The 26191-nt window shown below is 38.6% G+C and overlaps 1 protein-coding gene across 12 annotated transcripts in view; it reads right to left on the bottom strand.

The window, feature by feature from the left end:
- Nucleotides 1-26191, bottom strand: part of MED12L (mediator complex subunit 12L) — a 377954-nt gene that overhangs the window by 6751 nt on the left and 345012 nt on the right. For 9 of the 12 annotated variants that reach the window (XM_058295148.2, XM_058295153.2, XM_058295150.2 and 6 more), the window contains 4 exons: nucleotides 25553-25642; nucleotides 23676-23905; nucleotides 17641-17797; nucleotides 14760-14864 (listed from right to left, as the gene is read on the bottom strand). In XM_058295148.2, the coding sequence (XP_058151131.1) occupies nucleotides 14760-14864; nucleotides 17641-17797; nucleotides 23676-23905; nucleotides 25553-25642 (582 nt within the window). Of the gene's footprint in view, nucleotides 1-4874; nucleotides 5314-14759; nucleotides 14865-17640; nucleotides 17798-23675; nucleotides 23906-25552; nucleotides 25643-26191 lie in introns of all 12 variants that reach the window. The other 3 variants (XR_009185439.2, XR_011648585.1, XR_011648586.1) reach the window with 1 other exon arrangement.

Raw genomic sequence — 26191 nt, 5'->3', positions numbered from 1 at the left:
TCCGGCTGCCTATCCATTAGGAGGTCGGCTAATCCCACCAGAGCAAATCCTACAAGGACCAAGTCAGGGCCGAGGCACGTGAGGCACCCAGGGTGCCAACTCGACGAAGGTACTCGTTCTCAGGGCTGTGCAAGTGCAGGGTCGGTAGGCAGAAGCAGGACCGGACCGAGGCACAAAGTGGGGGCTCTAGTTATAGCCATTTGAAGAATAGTGTTGGTCATTAAAGAGAAAAAATATATATCACTATTTGGCAGAAGCAAAATTATTTTTGATTAGAATCGTCTGCAGTACTGATTGACTTTTTTTCCTTAACTTTCTCATTTCAAACTGTCACTCTTCCATTTTTCTTTCTTCCCATCTCCTTCCCCACCCCACCCCGCTTCTACCAGCCTTATTGCTGCAACAAAGGGAGTGTTCTGATATAAGACTATCTTGGCCATAAAAACATCAGAACTGCACTATTTCCTATTTGCCTTTACAGGCCCCCCCTCTACTCTGCTTTGTGCATGCGAGGCTGGCCTGTTCAGAAGGCACAACCGGCCGGTGTACTTGCTTTCCGACTCCTACCAGGGGGAGGAGAGGAGCAGAATGAGATGGTAAAGAGAAGTGGAACGCTTTACTTTGTTTTGTTTTTGCTAAGTCTCCCCTATAATGAGGCTCTCCTGGTTGACCACATCCCCCTTTGGGGAGACCTGAGCTCCTCTCAGGCAACTTCTCCATTCATTTCTCTCCCACTTCTTGCCCCACTGGGCCTAGGGGTGGTAACTGTTGCCAGCCCTGGGTGCTTCATCATCCCTAGCCAGTTTCTCTTAGCCCTAGCCACACTTTTGTAAATAGTCTCTTGACTAGATTCCTCAATTACCCAGTAGGAGTGCATTACCTATTTCTTCAGGGCTTGTCAATATTGCCTAAAATAGCCCAGGAACATAGGTAGGCTTCCAGACTTAACAAATGAAAATACAAAATGCTCAGATAAATTGTAATTTCAGATAAACAACATTTTTTTTTGTAAATGACTATTCCAAACATTAAAGGTGACAAATATTGTACTTACTATAAAAATGTCCCATGCAATATTTGAGACATACTAATACTAAAAAAATTACTAGTTGTTTGTCTGAAATTCTAATTCAACTAGTAGTCCTATAATTTATCTGGCATTCCCAATTATAAGGCATCACTGATTTGATTCCTTTAAAACTGAACATGGCACCTGGCTCAACTATTTCTTTCCCTCTAGACCATAAGCAACTTAAGGACGAAGATTTAGGCTTATCTAGCGCTGAATACCTCGTGCCCAGCAGAGCAGGCATACAGTAGGTGCTCAGCAGTTATGGAATTTCCATTTTCAGAGGGTTTTTAATTTTGGAAACAAATATAAGGGACTGTGAACTTTTACTGCTATTATTCTCATTTTACAGATGAGGAAACTGAGGCTTAGAGGGGTTAAGTGACCTGTCCACAACCCCTACTAAGTACTGGGGCTGGGATTCAAGTAAGTATTCTGGATCCAGAGTCCATGACCTTAACCACTATCCAAACTTTAATTGAAAATATTAGTGGTTGGCTGCAAAGATGTCTAATCTTAAATCATTAGCTGGTTAACTAGCATATTGGGATACACATTTCATAAGTATATAAGATTTGTTCATTTAACAAATACATAGATGCCTTCTTTATAGTCATTTAGGCTCCTTCAAAGAATAATTCAAAGAATGCAGTGTACTAAGATTCTGAGTAGCCCAGGAAGTAACTAGGCACCTGGGAAATTCCCGTGTGTATATATATGTGTGTTGGGAAGTGGGGGTGGAGGGGGTGGTCTGCTAGGTGGCCCTAAGAGGCAGTACATATTCAGAAGTTCTCAAAGTATCATCTACATACCTCCAGGGGGCCCCTGAGACTTTCTGTGTGCCTGCAAGGCCAAAACTATTTTCATGATAATTCCAAGACATTATTTGCTTTTGTCACGCTCATTCTTGCATTTAAGAGCAGTTTTCCTGAGACTACATGACATGTGATGTTACAACAATCTGAACCTCTTCCATGAATTTGGACATTAAAGAAATTTGCAAAAATTGCAAAATGATGTCATTCTTCTCACTAGTTTTTTACTTTGAAAAAAAAAAGCTATTTTCATAAAAAACATGTAATTTATGGAAATGTAACGAGTTCATGTTAAAATACATTACTAAATATTTTAATATTTCTGTTTTGATTTCTAATATAGTACATAATTTTTTAAAGTGAAGTGGTTCTGAGCCCAAGATGTTTGAGAACAGTTTTGTTAGGCTGACCAGAAGGAAGTAGTAGAACCAGTCTGACTGTTCTACGGTCTTCTCAGTTGCTGTGTTTTATGGCATCTGTTTCCTCTGAAGGTCACCCTGATGCTTATTTTAACTTGCTTTCACATGTATACGAACACAAACAGGTAAGAGACCCCACATGCAATTTCCTTGAGCACGAACCAACACCGGAAGAGGGAGGACAACAGACTTCCCCATATAAACCTCACTGCTGGGCATTTCAAATCAAGTCACTGAACAACTATAAAGAAGTGGACCTTGTACATAGCTGAGGGAGCATAAAACTATGGACCCTGTACAAGGCTGAAGGAGCATAATGCTATCAAGGGAATTTAAAGAATCACCCTCTTAGCACTGCTCCCCAGACTTCCTGAATTAGAAGTTCTGGGAGAAAATGAGCCATTTGTAAATGGCTCTCCCATGTGGTTCTTATGCTTGGCTAGACTTGGGAATCGTCACTGTAATGGGAATCTGATCTTAATTTACCAAAACTGGGCAATAAATAGGTACACTGAGGTTTAACAGAGGACCAAAAAGCCACAATCTGTGTATGTTGAATGCTGAATGTGATAAATGAAGATTCTTCAGGAATATATTCATACAAGGGATGAGCATGGTTTCTCTCACATCTGTGTCTTTGCAGATGTCATTCCCTCTTCCTAGAATACACATCTTCTCACTCATCCCAACCCATACTCCTGTAAAAATCTACCCATTCTTCATGGATGGGCTCAAGTAATCACCTACTTCCGCAGGCATTTAAAGAATTAACCATTTAGCCATATGGAAAGGATTACAGGTGGCTCCCTACCTCACACCATATACAAGAATTATTCAGAATGGATCAAATACCTAAATTTAAGAACTAAAACTATAAAACTCCTTAAAGAATACATAGGGAAACATCTTTAGGACCTGTGTTAGGTGGTGGTTTCTCAGACCTTACACCAAAAGTACAAAAGAAAAAAAGAAACAAAAGAAAAGTAGATAAGTGGAACGTCATCAAAATCAAAAACTTGAGCACCAGAGGACTTCAACATGAAAGAAAAAAAAAAAGACAACTTACGAAATGGGAGAAAATACTTGGAAACCATGTGTCTGATAAAGGTTTAATATCCAGAATTTATAAAGAACTTCTACAACTCAACTACAGAGAGACATATAACCCAATTTTTAAAAACGGGCAAAAGACTTGATGAATAGATCTTCAAACAAGATATACAGACGACCAAAAAGATGCTCAACATCATTAGCCATTAGGTGAATAAAAATCAAAGCCACAATGAGATGTTATTTCACACCCACGAGAATGGGTTAAAAAAGTGGAATATATGGAGTACTGTAGAGGATGTACAGAAATAGGAACATATACATTGTTGGTGGGAAGGTAACTCAGGACAGCCACTGTGGAACTTGTGGCAATTCCTCAGAGAGTTAGGTATAGAATTATCATATGACCTAGTGTAGCAGTTTGAGTTGTTTGTGGACCCCAGAAAATCCTGTTCTTAAAGCTGTTCCATTCTGTTCATGCAAACCTATGGTGCGTGGGATATTTTGATTAAGTCACTGCAGTTAAGGGCCTCTGCTTAGTGTGTGTGATCATGGGGTCCTTAACAGTCTTGCTGGAGTCCTTCATAAATGAAGGAATAAAAAGCCACAGATACAAGAAAAAGCCGCAGAGACAGAGAGGAGCCCAGAAGCTGATATCAATGAACACAGAAGCTGAGAGGAAGCCACTTTGGCAGCCAGAAGCTGTAAGCAACGAGGCTCAGAGGAGAGGGAAGAGACCGGTGAGGGACTTTCCAGTGGGGGGAATTCCCACAGATACTGCCATGTTCCTGATCACCCACAGCTGCAGCTTGGGGAAAGAGCATCTCCTGATGATGCCCCGATTTGGACACTCTCACCGCCTCAGAACTATATGCTTTTAATTAATAAATCCCCATTCTAAAAGCTGGCCCATTTCCAGTATATTGCTCCCAGCAGCCTTTAGCAAGCCAGAACGCCCAGCAAACCCACTTCTAGGTAACTCCCCACAAGAATTGAAAGCAGGGAACCAAACAGACATGTGCACACCGATGTTCATAGCAGCATTACTCACAATTACCAAAAGGTAGGAGCAACCGAAGTGTTCACCAACCAGTGAATGTATAAACAAAATGTGGTGTATACACACAATGGAATATTATTCAGCTATAAAAAGGAAAGAAATTCTGATGCATGCTATGACATGGAAGAACCTTGAAGATTTCATGTTGAATGAAATAAGCCAGGCACAAAGAGACAAATACAGGATGATCTCTCTTATATGAAATAAGAATAATATGCATATTCATGAAGTCAGAGACTAAATATAAGTTATCAGGTGCCAAGTGGGGAAAGGGAATGGGAAGTAATGTTTAATTGGTAGGGAGCTTCTGTTTAAGACTGTTTTAGTTTGCTAGAAACTGCTGGGAGCAATATATCAGAAATGGGTTGACTTTTATAACGGGAAATTTTTAGGTTAAAAGCTTATAGTCCTGAGGCTGAGAAAATTCCCAAATTAAGGCATCATCAGAGATGCTGTCTCACCGAAGTTTGGCTGCTGGCGATCCTGAACTCCTCTCTCAGATGGCAAGGCACATGGAGGCATCTGCTTCTCTTTTGGGGCTCACTGCTTCAGGATCTGGCTGCTCCATCTGTGGCTTCCTTTCACTGAGCTCCTGGCTTCCTTCTCTCCATCTCTGCTGCTTTGTCTCTGTGTCTATTTCAGTCTTCTGTTTATAAAGGATTCCAGCAAGAGGACCAAGATCCACATCAGGTCATGCCTCCCTGAAGTAACCCAATAAAGGCCCCCCAGCTGAATCCAATCCAATCAAAGGGCTCCATACCCACAGGAATGGATTAGCTTCAAGAACATGATCTTTTCTGGGATCCACAGCAAGCTTCAAATTGTCACAGGGGTGATGAAAAAGTTTTGGCAATGGACGATGGGGATGGAGGTACAACTTTGATTATGTAATTAACACCACTGAATTGCATATTTGAAAAGGGGAAAAAAAGAGAAATTTTAAGTTATATATAAGTTATCACCCTCCCCCAATCAATATAACTGCACAACACAATGTAAATAGCATGCTAAAGTTACTAGCATTATTATAGTTCATTGATTCATGCATTGTAACAAAGGCACCACACTAATGCCAAATGTTAATAATAGGGAAAACTGTGTTAATAATAAGGAAATCTGAGAGAGAGAGGTATATGGGAACTCTGTACTTCCTGAATGATGTTTCTATAAGCCTACAATGCTTTAATAAAATAAATAGAAGGCTAATCATTTTTTTGGCATGTTTAATCCTGTGGAGATGCCTCTATTACCAAACATACGCATGACACCGTTTCTCTAACTCCAGGATTTCGGGTTTTCTTGATCTGCAGCTGTGCCATTATCTTGTTGCAAACATAGAGCATGGAGCTCAGTAAATGTCAGTTAAGTAAAATTGTCAGTAAGCACCATTATCTGCTAAACTTAAAAAACATATATATATTTTGGGGAAGCGGCTGTGGCTCAATCAGCTGGGCTCTGGTCTACTATATAGGAGGCTCTGGGTTCATGTCCCAGGGCTTCCTTGTGAAGGCAAGCTGGCCTGCACCTGTGGAGAACTGATAGCCCATGCCCGCGAAGAGCTGGTGCAGCAAGATGACGCAACAAAGGGAAACAAGCAGACACAGAAGAACATGCAGAGAATGGACACAGAGAACAGATTGAAAGCAAGCCGCAAAAGGGAGATGGGGGGGATAAATTAAAAATAAAAACCTTAAAAAAAAGAAAAGTATTTTGACTGATTCCTAAATCCCTATTTTGACAGCATACATTTCTTTGTGAACATTTAATTTTTCACCATCATCACAGGGACAAAAAAATATATTACTAACTAGTGAGTTCTATTTATATAAATGATGTAGAATCACCTTTTGTCTCAGAAAAGCAAAGTATCTGGGTTGACTTGCTCTTTCAGCAGAACACTGACTAAATCAGCACCAAGACCTTCAAGCTAACTCACATAGGGTTTAACATCTCACCTTCAGAATTTTTTCCTTTTCTTATGGATAATGTATGAACTTTATATTTTGCCATTGCTATAATATTTAACAAATGAATCATTCAACAAACATTTATGAAAGTCTAGAACTTTTCTAAATTTCAGGGAAACCAAACTGAGTTAAAAAAAAAAAAATTCCCTGCCCTCAAGGACAGTCCCTGCTCCAGTTCTAGCTATTCCTGTGAGAAAAAAAGAACAAAAGCATAGAGGTAGTCTGTATCTTAGAACTGCGTTGTCAACTGTCAGATTCCATAGACAGTAGCGGGTTCGTCCGATGACTAAAACACAAACCTTAATCTGCACAATCTCAAGCAATAATATATGGGCCCCCCTGCTGAGTATCCGAAAAAAATTACATACTCAGCTGCACTCATACCTACAGAGGGTAGCACGTTCAGAAGAGCACTAGTAGAACAGAATCACAGAATAGATGATACATTTCAGAGTATTTATTGTGCTTTTACTTTCATGTTAACTAGGAGCTTTCACAGTCAGTTTTTTAAACTGATCTGCACACAATGTTTTATTTTTAAAAAACAGCAAATGTATTGGCTATATTATGAGAAATATCGCTAGAACATCTCCCTTAACCTCCTGTAAATATTAATTCTAATTTTCCTTCTCAAAAGAGAAAAAAAAATCCTAACTCCAAATTCATGCAAAGGAAGGCAATTCAATAAAGGTCTCTGGATCTAATTTCTTCCGCTTCTGAATTCCAGAAGCATACTGAATATTTTCTCAATTTCTCTGAGTGGGATATATGAATTCCTCTAGGAAAACTATAAAATTCCACGTGATCTTTGACTAAAAGTTAAAGCAATTGCTTAATATTGGTGCCATATGCAATATTTTTAAAAGGCAAATTAAATTATTCAGTGTAATATGAAACTGATGCAAGTATCAGCTAAATTAAAAAGCGAACTTTTTGAAGCTCTCCGTTAGGATATTTTCCAGGTGACCCCACAGCTTGAGTTTAAGATGAAAAGAAATGAAACAGCAGGATGGTGTGACATTTTCTTAAAAGTTGGACGTAAAAGACCATGGTCTGTTTTACATATTTAACCATAACAACTCATAAGCTTTAAACAATATTTTTCAAGACTAAAAATTAAGTTTAAAAACTAGAGATGCCAAATATATTTTCTCAGCACGGGCATCCAGTCTTTACTTCCAAATGTTCTTCCTCACAGAAGACAAGTGACTTGAGCCAGCCGAGGGCAACACAGGAATCGATACTAAGCAGAAACCAGATTTAACTAGTAAGGAAGGACTTTTTCTACTTTCACTTTACTGCTCTTTTTACAGAAAAGTTCTGTTTTCTGATGATGCAGTGGTTTGAATAAGCATTAACTTCTATTCTACATTTGTGCTGACCCCTTGATACACTTAAAATGGCAACATGGGCTTTACAATCATTGTTCTGTCTGTCGCTGCTGACAGTCACCTGGAATAGACCAGAAGCCAAAAAAGCAGCAAATCGAATCCTGCTGTGCCCCAAGGTCCACCACATTCGACCTCATTCACCAAGCCTTCCCAAATCTCTCTTATCCTTCTTGACCTCTCTTCCTATCAAAATCCAGGAACCACGCACAACCTGCCATGTGCAGTGCTGCCGTTCAACTGTTTCTTATGACAATTAAGTCATCCAGGAGTAGGAACCCACTATTGCTATTTCACTGGCATGCTTCAGAGCATCTCGCAGGGTGCAGGTCTCTGCTTACATACTGAACAAGCAATTGTTGAATTGTGCATGTCACCAGAGAGTGGTAAGACAAAGCACAGGGACGGCTGGGCTGTGTGACCGTGGCCGCTTCTCCCCTGATACCGCAAGAAAAGTCCAAATGAGTCAGAGCTGCCTGCTCTTTAATAGACAGCTTACCACTCCCACTCTTCTCCAGCAAAGAAAGAAACTGAAAGGAGAACAATGGTCAGTAACAAAAGTCAGATTTGTTGGAGATGTCTAAAATAAATATAAATAGACATATATAATACATATAATAAACCTTATTGGAGCTAATAAATAAAGTAAAGGAACAAAACCCAAAAGATAAAAAAGGAATATAAAATTTTTTGAAGAACTGTTGCTCTTCAAAAGATATACAATTGGAGGGAATACTGTTTCTATACTTCTTTTTTCTTTTAAGTGAGAAGACCAAAAAGAGGAATAGAATTTACACCAAAATATCCCTGCCTGCAATATTTTTAAAGTTGGAAACAACCTAAATGGTCAATAGCAGGTGGTGTGTTTAAGCAAATGATGGCAAAACAATATAATGAACTAACTTCATAGCTGTTAAAAATTACAAATATGTGGACTATGTTAATAAAAGTATACATACCCAAGAATGCTAAATAAAAGAGCTGAACTAATTACAATGATATGAAAATCCAACATCACTGACCATCTCTGTAATTTCTAACTCTGATATCTGAGAATTCTGAGTCTAAACATTTTAAATTTTCTAAAACCTTTAGATTTTCCTAGCCCATCCTAAGACTTCTGACATACACAATGCTTTCGCCTTTGTAGGAGACATTTCTGCCAAGATTACAATATTACAATATGGTGCTCTAAATATCAAAAGTAAGTCATTTGGCTTCTCAATGTAGATTTTAGGAAGAATCGAGCTTTATGGGAAAAAAATGGCCATAAAAAACCTCCTGTGGATTTTACTATCCATTGAAGTTGCTGTGAATAAATGCTTTTGTTTCTCTGGAAATATTTTCTTGTAAACACAATAGATAAAAATCATGTGTCATATTTTGACTAACTTTCTTTACATTAGGTATGCCTTAATTCTAGTTAAGCATGGAGTCAGTCTCCTCTCAGTTCTACATGAGCTGATCACTGCTTCAAATTGTTTAAAGACAGTTTCCAGTGCAGACCTGTGATGGAATGAAAGGATTATTTTTCACCCTACCCAAAATAACTATTGCAATATCAAGCACTTGGTATTTGCTTCTGACCATCGATATTCATCTGTGCTTATGTAGCATGACTTGCTAATAATTAACCTGTTTTTACACTTTTAAGGTTTATTTTATATATTTCCAATACATTATATTATAATCCAACTAAAGATTGTTAATAACAAGTAGGTGAAAAGCCAAGGGGAAAGACTAATAGGGAAGATCTTGTAAATGTTGCTTATTGTAAAGTTTTTAAAAATATATATTTAACTATTTTATAAGAACATGTAACATAAACGGAAGTCATAATTTTTGAAATGTAAAATTCATACAATCTTATGAATGGCAGCTATACATATGTATATTGACAATTAAATATATAGATTACTCTTCTATTTAAGCTACATATATGTATGCATTTTATATACAAGGTATTTATTTACATATCTGAATCAAAAGTTATAAAACAGGTAAAAATATGCAATACCTTAACATTACATTTAAAGTTTGTGTTTTCTTGTAAAAGTAGGTATTATTTAACCATTCTCTTACTGTCAGTGGCTGGCCAAAGTATCCATAGTTCTCCAATTATTTGGTTCCTTATAATTACCACTCAAGTGTTCATTTATGAATTTTCATTAAATCTCGGAGAAGTTATAATTATGCTAGTTATTTTCCCCAATTCTTTACATAATCCTCTGCTGCTAATGTGAGCTTCAAAGCATGAGAAGTCATCATTTTAAATTATAAAGAAAAAAGGCTAAAGATTTGCCATTTAACAAAAAATATTCCAAACACTCAATGTCCATAATTTGCAGGAACTTCAGTGTTTATTTCCTGGCATTCTGTCAAAATACCACAGGAAGGTTTTTCTTTATAAGAAAGAAAAGAAAAAAGAAATGGTATAGGGAGGAATGTGGGAATCGAAATGTGCTACCCTCTGAATCACTGGCCCTGTTTCTAAGCGTTTCTGATAGAATTCAAGTCTTATCATGTTGAAGTCACATGGTATACAGAGAATCTCCACGTTCAAAACAGTCACTTCTTCTGGAAAGTCTTCTCTGTATCTTAGACTCTGACAAGTGGCCCTACTATGTGCTTCCACAGATAATAGGGCAAATCTGAGAAATGTTTCAAAGAAATAATTGGTATGACGATGACTGATTGGCAATAAAGAGAGAGAAATAAAGAATAACTATTTTAAACTTTTTTACTGTCTTATTAATAATAAATCTAGTGGAAGTGAATTTTTAGATAGTCAGATTTAATTATGTTGATGCCATAAATAACAACAGTATAGTGGGTAAAGTTGGAGGAAGAATTTCAGCTCTTCACAGCAGTTGTACATTTTAAAATCAAATGCTAATGTAACAACATGGATGAATCCTTAAAGACCTTATGCTGAGTGAAGTAAGCCATTTACTAAAGGACAAACATGGTATGACCTCACTGATAAGACCTAAGCATATTGATCACACTCACAGAGATAGTCTGGAATAGAGGTTACCAGGAGACAGAAAGGAAGTAGAGAGTGGTAAGCCAGTGCTCAATGTGGGCAAAATCTATGATATGGTGGAAGGGGGTGCTTTGGCTATAGACGGTGATGGTGGGGCAGGGATGTGAGTGGGGTTGATGGTGCTCGAATGTGAGAATGAGCAGGGTTGGAGGTGGTATTGGACTATCTATAGATCTGAGTGGAGAAAAGAGGAGGGGAGGAAGGAACAGGTGAACTCTGGGGATCTGTAGCACTGTGGTTGAAACCACAATTGTGGGAATGTTGTTTTGGGAAATATGGCAAGGGAGAGTCATTGGTGTAGGATGTTGGTGGTGGGGGCATGTGGTGGGGTACATGTAGGGCATGCTTCTAAGGAATATGAATGTGTTCATCTTGTGATAGGATGTTATCTCAGTGGGTAGAGATCCACAAAATAAACAAAAAAATATTAAACTCCCATGTCCTGCTACATTCTCAAATAAGAGTGGCAAGAATTTCTAGACTACACAGGCAGAGCCTAAGAAAAGGAAAACAGACCAATATGCCAAGCCTACAATATTAATGAACCTTATTCTTATAAATTTGAAACTTAGCCTAGTAATATATATTGCCTAAGCATTACCTCCTGAAACCTCCCTGTTACTCAAACATGGCCTTTCTCTAAGCCAAATTCAGTCAATAGGCTCATTGCCTTCTGCCCCCCCATTACCCAGGTGTGGAACATGACTCCCGGGGATGGGCCTCCCTGGCACTGAGGGGTTAATACCAAGTGCTATCTACTGACACATTTGGAAAAAGAGTTTGACCCAAAGGGGGAAATATTAAATACAAAAGAGTTTTTACAGCTAAGAGATTCAAAGTGAATTGGGAGGACATTCCAGACTTTATGCTTATGCAGTTCTCAGAAGGATCTCACTGCCTGCCACAACAAACAGTGCCTCAAGCAGCAATGCTCCTGACAGCTCTAGAGACACCTGGACACTATAGGCAGGGCAGACAACCCCAAGAAACTGGTACCCCATCAGTGGACCTTGTCTTGGCATATATAATAACCTAGTCTTCCCAATGTATCAGAGTTAGACTTATTTATAGTTTCCTTACACATGGTTCTTCTGCCCCTTTTATTTGAACCTATAATTAGCACTATATCCATTAAATATATATCCAGAGACGTATAACTTCAGTTTGTTCATAAGCCTGTTGAACCCTGCATCTCAAAAGAATTGTAGCCAATACCTACTCTCCAGTTTATTGGACTTGCCCAACAAAATGATGATGATAGACAACACCCATCCCCCAAAACAGAGTATCTATAACTCAAGCAAGACAATTCCACCCACCTGCCCTGACCCATGGGGTCTTAAGCCCCTCTCAATCAGAAGCAGAGTGGGCATCACCATGCCCAAAATCCTCAAGACTGAGGAATGAACTAACATAAGGGGGGAATACAACTGGGGACCCTAAGTAGAGTTATTATTATTCTAGAAGGGGAAGAACTTGTAACACCGATATAAAGATAGTGGTCACCAGAGTGGAGGGAGAGGGAAAAATAAGCATAACTTGGGGCATTCTGGGGATGTTCCAAGTGTTCTGCATGATACTGCAATGACAAATACAGGCCATTATATATTTTGTCAAACCTATAAAATTGTACAGTGCAAAGTGTAAATAAATCATAATGCAAACTATAGACCATGGTTAATAGCAATGTTTCAATATTTCTTCATCAATAGTAACAAGTATACCACACTAATGAAAGATGTTATTAATATGGGAAAATGTGACAGAGGGAGGGGGGTAGAGTACATAGGAATCCTGTATATTTTTGATGTAACTTTTCTATAATCTAAAACTTCTTTAAAAATAAGGTTGAAAAAAAAAATCATATGCTACAGTTAATATTTAAGCAGACAATTGGGCCGGGTGCTCTTCCTCACAGCAGAATACCAACTGTCAAATGTAGGCAAAATAATGGAGTTTGAAAATCATCATTTATCACTTCCATAGTAAAAATGATAGATTCAGGCAAGAATAATTTAATAAATGCTAAAACTAGTGGATGAGGATTTGATGAATTACAGGACAGTTAGATGTATCCCCATAAATTATTTACTAATTACAAAAGAAAAAATAGTAACTTTACAGAGGCAAAATCAGACACAACCTAAACAAAGAGATTAAAATATATCACCAATAATGGGATTTACCAGTATCATGTATGTCTCAATGTGATACATTGAGGACACATTACCTCTATGATATCCTGTGAAAAGTACAATAACTTGAAACTAATCACAAGGAATCATCAGATAAATCCACTGAAGAACCTTCCACAAAATAAGCAGCTTATAAACCTTAAAAATGTCAACAACATGAAGATGAAAGAAGGCTGTGGAACTGTACAAGATTAAAGGTAAATAAAAAGACATGAAAACGAAATGTAATGTGCAATATTGGACCAGGGGGAAAATGCAATAAAGGGCATTATTGGGACAGTTGGCACAGCATGCAAATTTTACAGATTATAATACTGGATCAATGTTTAATTTCCTGATTTTAATAATTTTACCAAGGTTTTATAAGACAATATCCTTGTTCTTAAGAAATACATACTGAAGTATTTGGGGGTAAAGGGCATGTGACCGTAATTTACTCAACTATATAGACGAGAAAAAATATTTATATAGAGAGAATGACAAAATAATTGTGGCAAAATGTTAATAACTTAATCTGCGTGAGGAGTTTATGGCAAGTTTTTATACTATTCTTGCAATTTTTTTGCTAGTTTGAAATTATTTCAAAATAAAAAGTCGCATCATCTTTTTGGGAGATACTTTGGGTCAGCTAGCAGCAATCCATCCAAAGGTCTCCCTTCTGTAACATTTATAAGTAATGCTCAGCCAATTCCTTCTAATACATTTCTGACAATAAAGAAGTAGGCCGTATGTAAATGTTTATATATTGCCTCTACTTTCAAAAGGATTTTTAGGTGGTCTGCAATGAATATCACAGACACAAAAAAAAAAAACAAATAAAGAAAAAGAAATACTAGATCCATGATAAAGAAAATTTCCTAAAAATGGAGATTGAATTGGCAGAGATTTTTAAGATATACTAGAGATGCTATATTCTACTAAGGTCTTTCCTAACGTGTTATTGCCCAGGTTATTTTGTTCCTTTTCTACAATCTGTGAAACCACCGTGTGCAAAAACAGTTTACACCAAGGTTTCCCAAAGTGCGAGACACATAGGGTAAAGCCAGATGATCTCAGATGGTTCTCTCTCACTCAACTCCCAAGTCATTCACTCAGCTACATGGAGATTCTCTTCTTGATTCTTTTTCCTTCTAAGTAAATACTTACTTTCACAGGTATTTCCTATATGGCAAGTGATGGTAACATTGATGGTGGTGGTAAAACGTTTCCTTTTAAAGTATATTTAAATAAACAGAAAAAGACCCAATTTAAAGAAAACTAGTACTTGCCAAAATGAAGGCTATTATAAAATACTGAGATTTAGAAAACTTTGATTGATGCTATGCATAGGACATTTCCAAACTTGATTTACAAAGCTAGAGAAGAGAATCATAGGATCATGAATCACATGAAAATTACTGTAGCTAATGATCATAATAAAGATAATCCTTTAAAACATACACAATAAATTAGCATTTTATCATTACTTAGAAAAAAACAATGTCTAAATGTGAATGTTTTAGTTAATGGAGTAGTCTGAAAAGTTTGAGGGGAGAAAATGGTGCAACCTACTGAATCCCATATTTATACCTTCAAATGAAACTAGAGCTACCAACTACAACAATGACAAAACCCTACTCTGATAAAATTCTAGGGAAAAACCGCTAAGATATATTTAGGCAATTTCAATTCTTCGCAATATTATGGACATTCAAATGTAACCAGCCTTTAAAGAGGAAACCCATACATGGTTCTAAAATACCAGGCTCACCAAAGGCTGCTGGGGCTGCATAGCCTGGAGACCAAGAGTCTGGCTCTGGGGCTGCGGGGGCTGCTGGGGCTGCTGGGGCTGTGGGGGCTGCTGGGGCTGCTGCATCTGCAAAGAAAGAAAAGGATTAGACTCTTCAAGTTAGGGTTAATATTTACAAGTCACACCCCCAAACACACACAGCTTTTATATAGTTGTTTTGTCACAGCAAACATTTATACCTGCCCACATCATCTTTGCCCTGTCAAATATTCTTCACTCTTCAAAGGTCTGACCAAAGTCTGTGAAGCCTTCCCTGACCTCTCCAACTCCAAGCACCTATTCTACCTACAGTCATGACGCTTATTCTATACTACCCTGGTCATGTTTTCATACTGTCCAGGAATATCTTCATCACTTACTGGTTTAGCTCCTTTCATGTCATTTGCTTTTCCATAAGCTTTGACCTATCTTAACACCAGGTTAGACAAGGTCTGGTCAGCATTTACCTTTCATCCCCTATGACATCTAAAGAACTCCAGAAAATCAGACTAGGTTGGGGGTTTTTTTTTGCCTTTTTTTTTTCTTTTTTTTAAGGAGAAGATGTGGACTGGCCCTTATGAGAAGCTCTGGCATAAATTTCCAGCATAAAATCAGAAACTGTGTAAGTGACAATTCTGGCTCAGATGCATAGCTCTTGGAAAACACTTTCAAGTCACAGAACAGAGACCCTCACCAGTTGGGACAAAGAGGAGAGGAAAATCTTAATATGGGCTTTGCTTCAATGACCTTTCAAGTTTCCTCCACCCAAGCACTTCACTATCCTTTGACAGTATCCTGACAGTGACAGCCCAGATCTTTTTTCATCCTTTGCATTTTCCAACTTGGCTTGCACACTACCCTCAATTCATTTATCAAAGAGCTATTGCCAGTTGGCATTTCTGACTAAGTGACGATGCTCTTGGATATGGAATCCTAGAAAAGGCCTGAGTGGAGTCACTCTTGAAATGAGTAAGTCGGGCCAGAAGCACATGATTGCAATATGAAGTCAACTCTCCATCTGGCTTTCTCTGACGTTTTCTAAGAAAAATCAACCCAAAGTCAGAAGCCAATAACTTTTCTTTAATTATTTCCAGGGAATGTGTCGGTGATAAAGAAAATTAGCAGAAGGACATATTCTGCTAATTGGGAAAACAAGCACATATTATTTAATAAGGGAAAGTTTTTCAAACTTGCTGCCTTGAAAAACACCAGCGTCAGACAGGAAGTGATAAGTAAACAAATAATGTAAGACTTTCCTCAGTGATTTGGAAATGAGAAATGTTAAAATACAGGGAAACATAAATATCAATCCTTAAGGGTTCTGAGGCATAGCCTTAGAACTTGGAAAAAATTATTACGATTTAAGGAAAAATCACTATGAATATTAACAGTAAAAATTTAAAATTATTAATAGTAACATTACCAAAGTAGTTCTTTATTTCACTTTATTTAGTTCTCACTACACATTTAAGAGGTGGGTACTAGATTTATTTCCTTGTTTACTGATGACAAAAGTGAGGATTTTGGAGATATACAATGAATGGGATAGGCCACATACATATAAGCCACACTTGGCCCAAACCAATTACTATATTTTATCAATTTTTTGATGCAACATGTTTCACATTTTTACAGTCAAAAATTGGGATGCAACTATGACATTTTATGATTAATGACATCCTATAATTGTGAAGCCCATTTCTACAGAGGATTTGTGTTATTCTCCTTGTCAATTTAGAGCACTATCAAATGGAATTTTTTGAATCACACTGAATCAGACCTCCAACTAAATGAGGCTGCACTTCAAAATCTGAGGGGAGATATTTTTAGTTCCCACCATTCAGCATCAAGCTTGCGACATTCACTTTTTTTTTTGCTGTCCTTTTCTGCATGTCAGGTTTATTTCTCAATGGCCTCAAACTGAGCACATAGCCCTTTAGTACCTCAGCTTAATGCAGGGGCCTTTTATTAGACTCCCCATTTTTTGGCAGGTTTTTCTTTCCTTAGTGGTATATAAAAATAAGAGTGCATCTCAAGTTAGATTGCTGATAAGATTAGAGCTCACTGTAAAACCTCATCAGGAAATCTGAAATCCAATAACACAGGACAAGCTTATTAAAAATAAAGACTAATGGAAAATTAAACATAATGGCCTAGATTTCCTAAATAGGGATGTTAGAAGCCAGAATTTTTCAAAGAGAGGAACCTTTTACGAGAAGACTCTCTCTCTCTCTCTCTCTCTCTCTCTCTCTCTCTATATATATATATATATATATATATATATAATAAGTGAATAATAATTCTCTGGATTCTAACAGAGTTGCAATGACATATCCCTTTGAAATATTAATCTCTTACCAATGTTTCTCAAATTTCAAAGCCTAATGGAACCAAAAGTGTTACAGAAACTTTTCTTTGGATTATAGACTCCTAAGAATCTGATAAAAGCTCTGGACACAGCTTAATTTTGTCCGTTTGTCTTCTAAAGCATAGATATGAAATTTTGCATTCAATTGCAAGTCCCCTAGCTAAAGAGTGGCTGGTAAGCTGAGTTTTATACTACTGAAAGTGAAGGCACCATCTGCCCTCCTGAATCTTTGTTAAAAGGAAAGATACTCTGCCCCCTGTATGCTCCAGCCCATTGCCTGGCAGATGCACAGAAAGGTGAAGAATCTTGAGAAGCCAAAATTAAATTGCACTGGCTTAGCAACTAGTGTCAATACACAGGCCTCCTTGGAACTTGGCAATTAAAGTCTGAAGTACCTTCTATTTCTTATGACTGCTATAATATTTGTGCTATCTGAAGAGGGGCAGTGACCGCTGCAGGCCCATTATGCATTACTCTTATCTCGCTGCCACATACCTGGAGGAGTCTCTGCTGCTGTCGAACTTGCGGCTGTCTAGGCCTCATCGGGTCCTGTGGCAGGGCCACTGAAGGAAGGTTCGGATGTGCAGAAGTCAGCACAGCATCAATCCCTCCACCCACCAGAGGACTCTGCTGTAGTGACTGATGATTTAGTCTGGCAAAAGAATAATGAAACTTGTTTTTATGGCCAAACCTACTGTTATGTAATCATAGTCAGTGCCAAAGCACATTACACACGTTCACAAATAAACACGCAGTGGTCAATAACCACCTGTGCAATCCAAGCAATAAAGGCCAGTGGTTAAAGTAATCTAGATTCCCAAGGTAGATGGGACTGCTTGAAAAAGAAGAGGACGTACAGGCAAGCATGCTTACTACCTAAGTAAAAGGACAATCATGTATACTTTTTAATTTACTTATTTTTTTAAAATTTATTGAAGTATATCACTCATACATAAACATACATAAACAACAAATGTGTATTAACACTTGTGAACTTACAAAACAAACATATATAACATCATACAGGACTCTCGTACCTCACCCTACCACCAATGCCTTGCATTGTTGTTAAACATGTTTAACTAATGATTAAAGAGCATTGCCAAAATAGTACTACTAACCAAAGTAGTTTTCCCCCAACTCACCATATTATTATTACTACCTTTATATCATTTCTATACAAACATACATAAACAGTGTATAAGAAAAGTTGTGAACTTACAAAGCAAACATGCATAACATCATACAAGGATCCCATACATCAACCGTCCACCAATACCTTGCACTGTTGTGAGACATTTGTTACAAATTATGAAAGAATATTGTCAAAATCTTACTATAGTCCTTATCCTATTACATTTAATGTATTTTCCCCCAACTCACCATATTATTATTTTTTAAATATGTTTTTATGACAGAAGTTGTAAACTTATAAAACAATCATGCACATGTACAAAACTCCCAACAAGACCCCTCTATCAACACACCAAACTGTGGAACATTTGTTGCAGATAAGATATCATCATCTGACTGTTATCACATCCATAGTGTACATTTGACACACATTTTCCCATACTGCCCCATTATCAACACAGTACATATTTGGCACAGATGCAAGAAAATATTATTATTGCTTACCACAGTCCATAGATCACTCCAGTTGTATTTTTCCCAGGCTTCTCCACATTCCCACCATTCTGCAATAGTGATGTACATTTGCGCTACCTAACAAAGGACACTCTTGCATCTGTACCATCAACCACAATTCTCAAACACCTCTTGGTTTATTTACTGTGCTATTCAGTGCCTGGATTATTCTCTAGCATTGTGTCAATTGGCATTTACATACCTAGACTACCATTTTCAGACACATACACACTTACAAAGTAGCTGTTACTCACAATGTGTTACCATCCATTCTACGTATTTCCACACTTTTACAGTAAAGCTAATTAAAACTGCTACATATGTCAAACATCTGTAGTGCATCTCAGTCTTCCTCATATCTCCTTTAAGAATCCACCACCTACCACCAGATATTGAAGATATTTTCCTACAATTTCTTCCAGAAATTTTATGGGTCTTCTTTTATTTTTAGGTTTTTTAATCCATTTTGTGTTAATTTTTGGGTAAGGTGTGAAAGAGGGGTCCTCTTTCCTTTCTTTGGCTATGGATGTCCAGTTCTTTCAGTACCATTTGTTGAATGGACGGTTCTCCCCAAGTGTGTGGGTTTGAGATGCTAGTCAAAAATCACTTGACCAGGAAACGGACTTGGCCTAGCGGTTAGGGCATCCGTCTACCACATGGGAGGTCCGTGGTTCAAACCCCAGGCCTCCTTGACCCGTGTGGAGCTGGCCCATGCACAGTGCTGATGCGCGCACGGAGTACCCTGCCACGCAGGGGTGTCCCCCAAGTAGGGGAGCCCCACACGCAAGGAGTGCGCCCCGTAAGGAGAGCCGTCCAGTGCGAAGGAAGATGCAGCCTGCCCAGGAATGGCGCCGCCCACACTTTCCGTGCCACTGACGACAACAGAAGCGGACAAAGAAACAAGACGCAGGAAAAAGACACAGAGAACAGACAACCGGAGAAGGAGGGGAATTAAATAAATAAATAAATCTTTAAAAAAAAAAAAAAATCACTTGACCATAGATTTAAGGGTCTGTTTTCTGAACCATCAATTTGGTTCCAATGGTCTATGTGTCTGTCTTTATGCCAGTACCACACTGTTTTTACCACTATAGGTAGATAATATAATTTAAAGTCTGGAGATCAAAGATCTCATTTCCTTTTTAAGATGTTTCTGGCGTTCAAGACCCTTTACCCTTCCAAATAAATTGGATAATTATGTTTTCAATTAAAAAAAAATGCTGGTGGAATTTTTATCAGGATTGCATTGAATCTGTATATCAAAATGAGTAGAATAGACATCTTAATGATATAGTCTTCCAATCTGTGAGCATAGACTGCTCTTCCACTTACTTAGGACATTTTTTATTTCTTTGAACACTGAGTTGCAGTTTTCTGCCTATAAGTGCTTCACATTGTTGGTTAAGTTTATTACTATTTGAGTTTTATGTGTTATATTTTATTTTTACCACTCTTTAGATACTTTGTTACATTTATAGATATAATCTTCATTTCTAGACTCTCTTCCAGGCCTTGCTTTCAGTATTTCCTAAAAATCTGGTCTCTTGGTTAGAAATTCTCTGTTTCTGTTTACCTGTGAGTATTCTTAACTCGCCCTCATTTTTGAAACACAATCTTGCCGGATAGAAGATTCTTGGCTGAAGTTTTTTTCTTGTAGTATCTTAAATATACTATAACACTGTCTTCTTGCCTCCATGGTTTCTGGTGAGAAATGAGCATATAATCTTATTTCTCCCCCATCATTGTCTGTTCTCTGTGTCCACCTGCTGCGTGTTCTTCTATGTCTGCTTGTATTCTCATTAGGTGGCTCTGCGAACTGATCCTGGGACCTTCCGGAGTGGGAGAGAGGCAATTACTCTCTTGCGCCACATCAGATCTCTGTTCTGCTATGTCTTCTTATTTTCTCTTCTCTGTCTCTTGTTGCATCATCTTGCTGCACCAGCTCTCCGCATAGGCTGGAACTCCTGCATGGGCAAGTTTCCCATGCGGGGCAGCATTCCCACGCTGGGCAGCACTTCTGCACAGGGCTGAATATCCACGTGGGCTGGGACTCCACGTGGACCAGCTTGACTTCACCAGGAGGCCCTGGGCATCAAACCCTAGACCTCCTATATGGTAGATGGGAGCCCTATTGGTTGAGCCACATCCATTTCCCCCAATGTCTTCTTAATATCCTTAATGTCTTCAGACATCTCATTAAATTTATTGAGATTTGTTTGAACATCTATGATGAGTTGTCTCAATTCCTTTATGCTATCTGGAGGCTTATTTTGTTCCTTTAACTGGGCCACATCTTCCTGTTTCTTGGTGTGGATTTAATTTTTTGTTGGTGTCTTGGCATCTGATTTACTAGAATATTTATTCTGGATGCGGTTTTTCTCTTCAGTTTAGGGTTTCCTGCCCTTTCTGGTTGTACAGTACAAGCCAAGGATGTAGTTGATGCTATAAGCTATGGAGCCTCAAGCTGCCCTCATTGCCCCCAGGGACGAATGAAGCTTCTCTAAGCTTTCTCCTTTGCCAAGAGTAGGGACAGAGTCACAGCTGTGAGGCATAATCCAAGTGATGCAGGCGTAGACTGTAGTTGCCCAGAGAGACCAATGAAGCTTTACTCCCCTTCTTCCCCTGCCTGGGACATGGATGGAGCTGCAGGTATGGGAAGCAATCTATGTAATATGGGTCCAAGATTACCACAGTTGCCCCAGTAGACTTCGTTTATTCCATGTGTGCAGCCAAATGTACCTGCAGTTACCTGGATAGCTGTTTCAGGGCCAGCCAGCCTCCTGCCTGCCAAAGATGGGGCTGAAGCCTAGGCTAGGGCCGCAGGCTGATCTGGGTGAAAGAAACTGGTTCTTACTGTCATTGCGATTTTCAGTCAGCTCGACTTCCCCTCATGCTAGGGGCAAAGTCAAAATGGTGGCTACTGGCCTCTTTCTGACTTGGACAGATTCAAACTTTAGCTGTTCTGAGGGTTTCATTTTAGCCAGCTGAATTTACTAATCAGTAGCTGAAATCAGTGGCCAACCTTCTCTTCCTCCCCCATTTTTGGGAAATGGAGCTTCCAATTCCAGTCACAGAATAACTCCTAAGGTGGCTTGTGCTGCCAAAGTGGGACAATTACCGGTCTTTACAGCTTGGCCAGTAATTTCCCAGAGAGGCTGGTGCAGGTCCCCTCAGCTTCCTCGCTGCCGGAGGAGGGGCTGGGGCTTAGGCTAGAGCTGCAATCTGACCTGGATGGAGAGAATCCAGTCTCCACCAGCACAGTGATTTTCAGCGCCCCTGCCTCCCCTCGTGCCAGGCATGGAGTTAAGATGGCGGCTACAGGCCTCTTTCTGACTTGGACAGGTTCAAATTTAAGCTGTTCTTAGGATTATACTTTAGCCAGCCAAATTTACTCATCAGTAGCTGAAATTGTGCCCAACCGTCTCTTCCACCCCATTTTTAGGAAATGGAGCTTCCAATTCTAGCTGCAGAATAGCTTGCAAGGCAGCTTGTGCCTCTAGTAGAGGACAGGCACTGGCCTCCGTTGCATGACATGTTCTACTTACAAATCTTCTCTGCAGATGGACGGTCTTCTCCTTCCATTCCTTCAAGGATGTTACAGGATGCTCTTCTGGCCTCCTGGAACCCCCAAACAGGTGCTTCAGCTAGCTCCAGAGAGCTCTGGGTGTTTGCTAACTGCCCTGTAGCAGGAGCTGACTCTAGAAGCCCCTTACTCTGTCACCATCTTGCTGGCTGTCTGTACAAAGTACTTTTTAAAAATCCAGTAATATTTTTAATAAGTGACATGGCTTGAATATTTACTCTAGGGTAGCACTGTGCTAAAGATCTGAAATAATATGTGATCTTATTTATTCCCAACGGCTCTTTGAAGTTAGCAGTTTTGTTCTCCCCACATTAAAAATGAGAATGAGAGAGCTAGAAAAGTCATTTATCCCAAGTTACACATGTAGATAATGGCACAGGTGGGATCTGAACCCAGACCTTTGGGTTCTGGGTTCAAATTCTTAAGCCACATTATTATAAAAATAATAAACATAATACATGCTTTCCAAATGAGTTTATTTTCCCAAATGTGCTACCATCACTCTTACCAACTTTTTAAATGGTGATTCCTGAGATTTCAGTATACTGGGATGCAGCTATGGAGCTAGGCTCCTATCTAACACAATGCAACATTTTACATGAAAATTTAACTCTTCTGGACCAGGGCTGTCCAATGGAGCTTTGTTCAATGAGTGAAGTATTCTACATTTGTGCTGTCCAATAAGGTAGTCATTCCACTGGCCACCAGAACCACCAGGACATAATATGCAGGGCCCAGTGCAGGGGTCCTTGATGAAAAATTAGTAAGCATTTGAAGACAGTGACGTCATGATACTAAAGCAAGCCGCATCCCTTCTAAGCACAGGACCTCTGATGTGGAAAAAGGTATAAATGAAACTACTGTGGGCACCATGCACAATTAATATTGCAATTTAAACAGCAACCATAACTTTAAGGTCCCAACTGATGTATTCTAAGTAAGGCATTGCTAACAATAATCAACAATTTTATGTCTTACATATTCTTAGCCAAAACACCTGTTTAAAAGAAGAGAATAAAAAGAACACAGGAGCCAACAAAGTTGATATCTTCTGAAAACATTACATCCATACCCTAAAAGGTGTGCATCAACGCTACAGGGGCCTTAAATAAAATTAACAAGATGGGTCATTACTCATTGTGAAACGCTATCTTGTTGCCACTCCAAATGAGATGGCAAAATGTAAATTATATGCAAATTTAAAAGCTCACATAAGCAACTATAAAATACCATGTCCTAGAAGAACACATGCAAGAATGTGAGCAGTTACTAGTGCAATCATTATTTCTCCATGTATCACCTCTGAGAGCCAGTCAGGGGCTGCAGGTATGGTGAGGCCTGCTGCTGAACGTAGCCACTTGGCGGCTGCTGCATCTGCCTGAGTCTTTCCATTAGTGTGGGATTGGAATGTGTAGCCGGATAGGTTCTTGAGTTATAGCTGGGAGACAGGACCATGCTGCCAGCCTGCTGCTGTGGGGTCTGCTGCAAAGGCATCTGTGTTCCGTACATCGTATAACCCTGCGGCATGGTCTGCAGGCGACACAGGGGAAGAAGTTAATGTTTGGGTTTACCAGCCCAACTTTGCTACCATTAAGATGTACGGGGCAAAACAAACCCACGAGGATCTCTTGAAATTCACTGTTTCCAAATAATCTCATGGTTCCCAAATATGAGGAGGTATACTCTGGATGGTTTGAGTGGCTGGACAGTAACAAGAGTCGAAAAGCCAGAAGGCTAATCAGAAAGCTATAGAATGAACTGGTTGCATAGTGATTCACCAGAAATTTCAATCACCAGAAATTTCTATTTTAAAAAAATGAAATCCCTTATTTGGTTAAACTGGCTTTTAAGATGAGTTGCTTATATTCAATGGAAGGAAGGGCAGGTATCTGCATAGAAATAATCAGGTAAGCATCATGCCTTTTGCGAACACCAACATACAACACATGCAAAGCATCATTTATCTAATTTTTAACATAAGTCAGGAAAACTACCCATGCCCAATGTAAATAAAAACAATGAAGCTTATGTGACCTCGGATATAATGAATGTGTCGTGTCTATAGTAACTAACCAGTTACTAAACACTATTAACATCTTAAATAGGGAGTATGTATAAAACTGGTGACTGTTCAATACTTCTGGTGCTGGTTGGATTATAACCTATTTCACTACTCTATCAATAATCTGAATGCTTAAGTTTTTCTATATGAGTGCTTATTTCTCTAAATCCTGACACCTAGTGTAAATGAAAAACTTGAGGTTTTGCTAGATCAGTACCTATAATTTATAGAATAGGTGCTGATTAAAGTAGAGTAAATGCTCTTCCAATCCCCAAAGTACCATATTTTAAGATCAAATGGCTCTAACTTGGAAGACAGAGTTAGAGTAATACATAATGATGTTACAGAAGACATCATTAATACATCTAGGCTACAGGGCTTGATGCCTGTGTGAGCCTATCTTAGTTTTCTTTTCAGCAGTGGATAAAGTTTGAATTACTAGACTGAATTAGCAATGTTACAAACACCCTTAGGCTCCTGCTTACGAGAAGTATAGGGTAAGAACATATGGGTGCAGAAATAACCAAACTATTAGAAATATAGCTCAATGTTCACATTACATAAGGCAAATCTATTACTCAGTGAGGATCTACTGTGTGTATCTAGCAGTGTGCTAGTTCCTAACATAGACTGTCTTAATTTCTCACACCTTCAACTCTCTACAGATAAGAAAACCAAAGCTCAGAGGAATTTAGTAACTTGCACAAGGTAACACAGGTAGCAAGTTGCCAGGACTTGAGCCAAAGTTTGACTCCAATGTCCATAGTTTTATTCTACCATCATTTCTTTTCAAGGTCATCTTTGAACATAACTTCAAGAGGAATGGCATCATTATACGTTATGAACATAAACTAAGTACCCTAGCATTGTTAAGCATTTCAATATCAACCATCACCATTAACATAGGTGTTTCCATTTATTTATGTTTTAATTCAAGAATTTTCTGAAATTGTTTATGCTCTTTAATCAGTCCCAAGATGTGCCCAAAATTCACTGGTAATACTTCTCTGAATGTGAATTATAATCTATAAGCAGAAGAAATAACCATTCCCATATCCTATTTACTTGGTTTTTCACATCAAATAATGGCAGCATCTATGAAGCGAATGTGGTACCTGTACTTGCTGCAGCCCTGGATACTGAGGGAGCTGGGGGGAGGGCCGCGCTTGTGCAGCAAAGAGAGCAGCCTGGTCCCCTGGCTGACCCTGGAAAACAAAGCCAAGGCAAACACTTAATCATAAGAGTAAGGCTTTTGTTTAAGCTTCTGGACAATACATTCCACAACCCATGATGCCAAGTCTCATTACATAAATACAAAATTTGCAGACTCTCAAACTACATTAACTAGTATTCATCAATTAACTACTATTCATCAATTTCCCATGTGTAAATAGATTGCTACACTATTGTTTCTTCCTAAGAAGACTATAGATGTGCCCAAGGATAACAAAGACATGAGAGTAGCCAAAGCAGTTAACAGTTTGCTCAGCAGAGAAGCTCTGAGATGGTTCCCTGTACACTCCATAGTTAAATGGCCCTCTCCAGTGAAAGGCATGAATCTCTAAGTGTAAAATCTGAAACTACAGGGCTACACCATCCCATGCCCAAAAAGTGAAGAGAACATGTGATATATTCAAATGGTATAAAAAAATTTTAGGACTTTTTAATGAAGTTTCTCAAAATGACCTAAAAATTACCTATTTAGCCATGTATTCAAGGGTTGAATTTGGTACCTTTTATAACTCTGATCAATT

This window comes from Dasypus novemcinctus, chromosome 4 (genome assembly GCF_030445035.2).
Source record: "Dasypus novemcinctus isolate mDasNov1 chromosome 4, mDasNov1.1.hap2, whole genome shotgun sequence".
NCBI lineage: Eukaryota > Metazoa > Chordata > Mammalia > Cingulata > Dasypodidae > Dasypus > Dasypus novemcinctus.
This window is presented reverse-complemented; position numbering and strand designations above follow the sequence as displayed.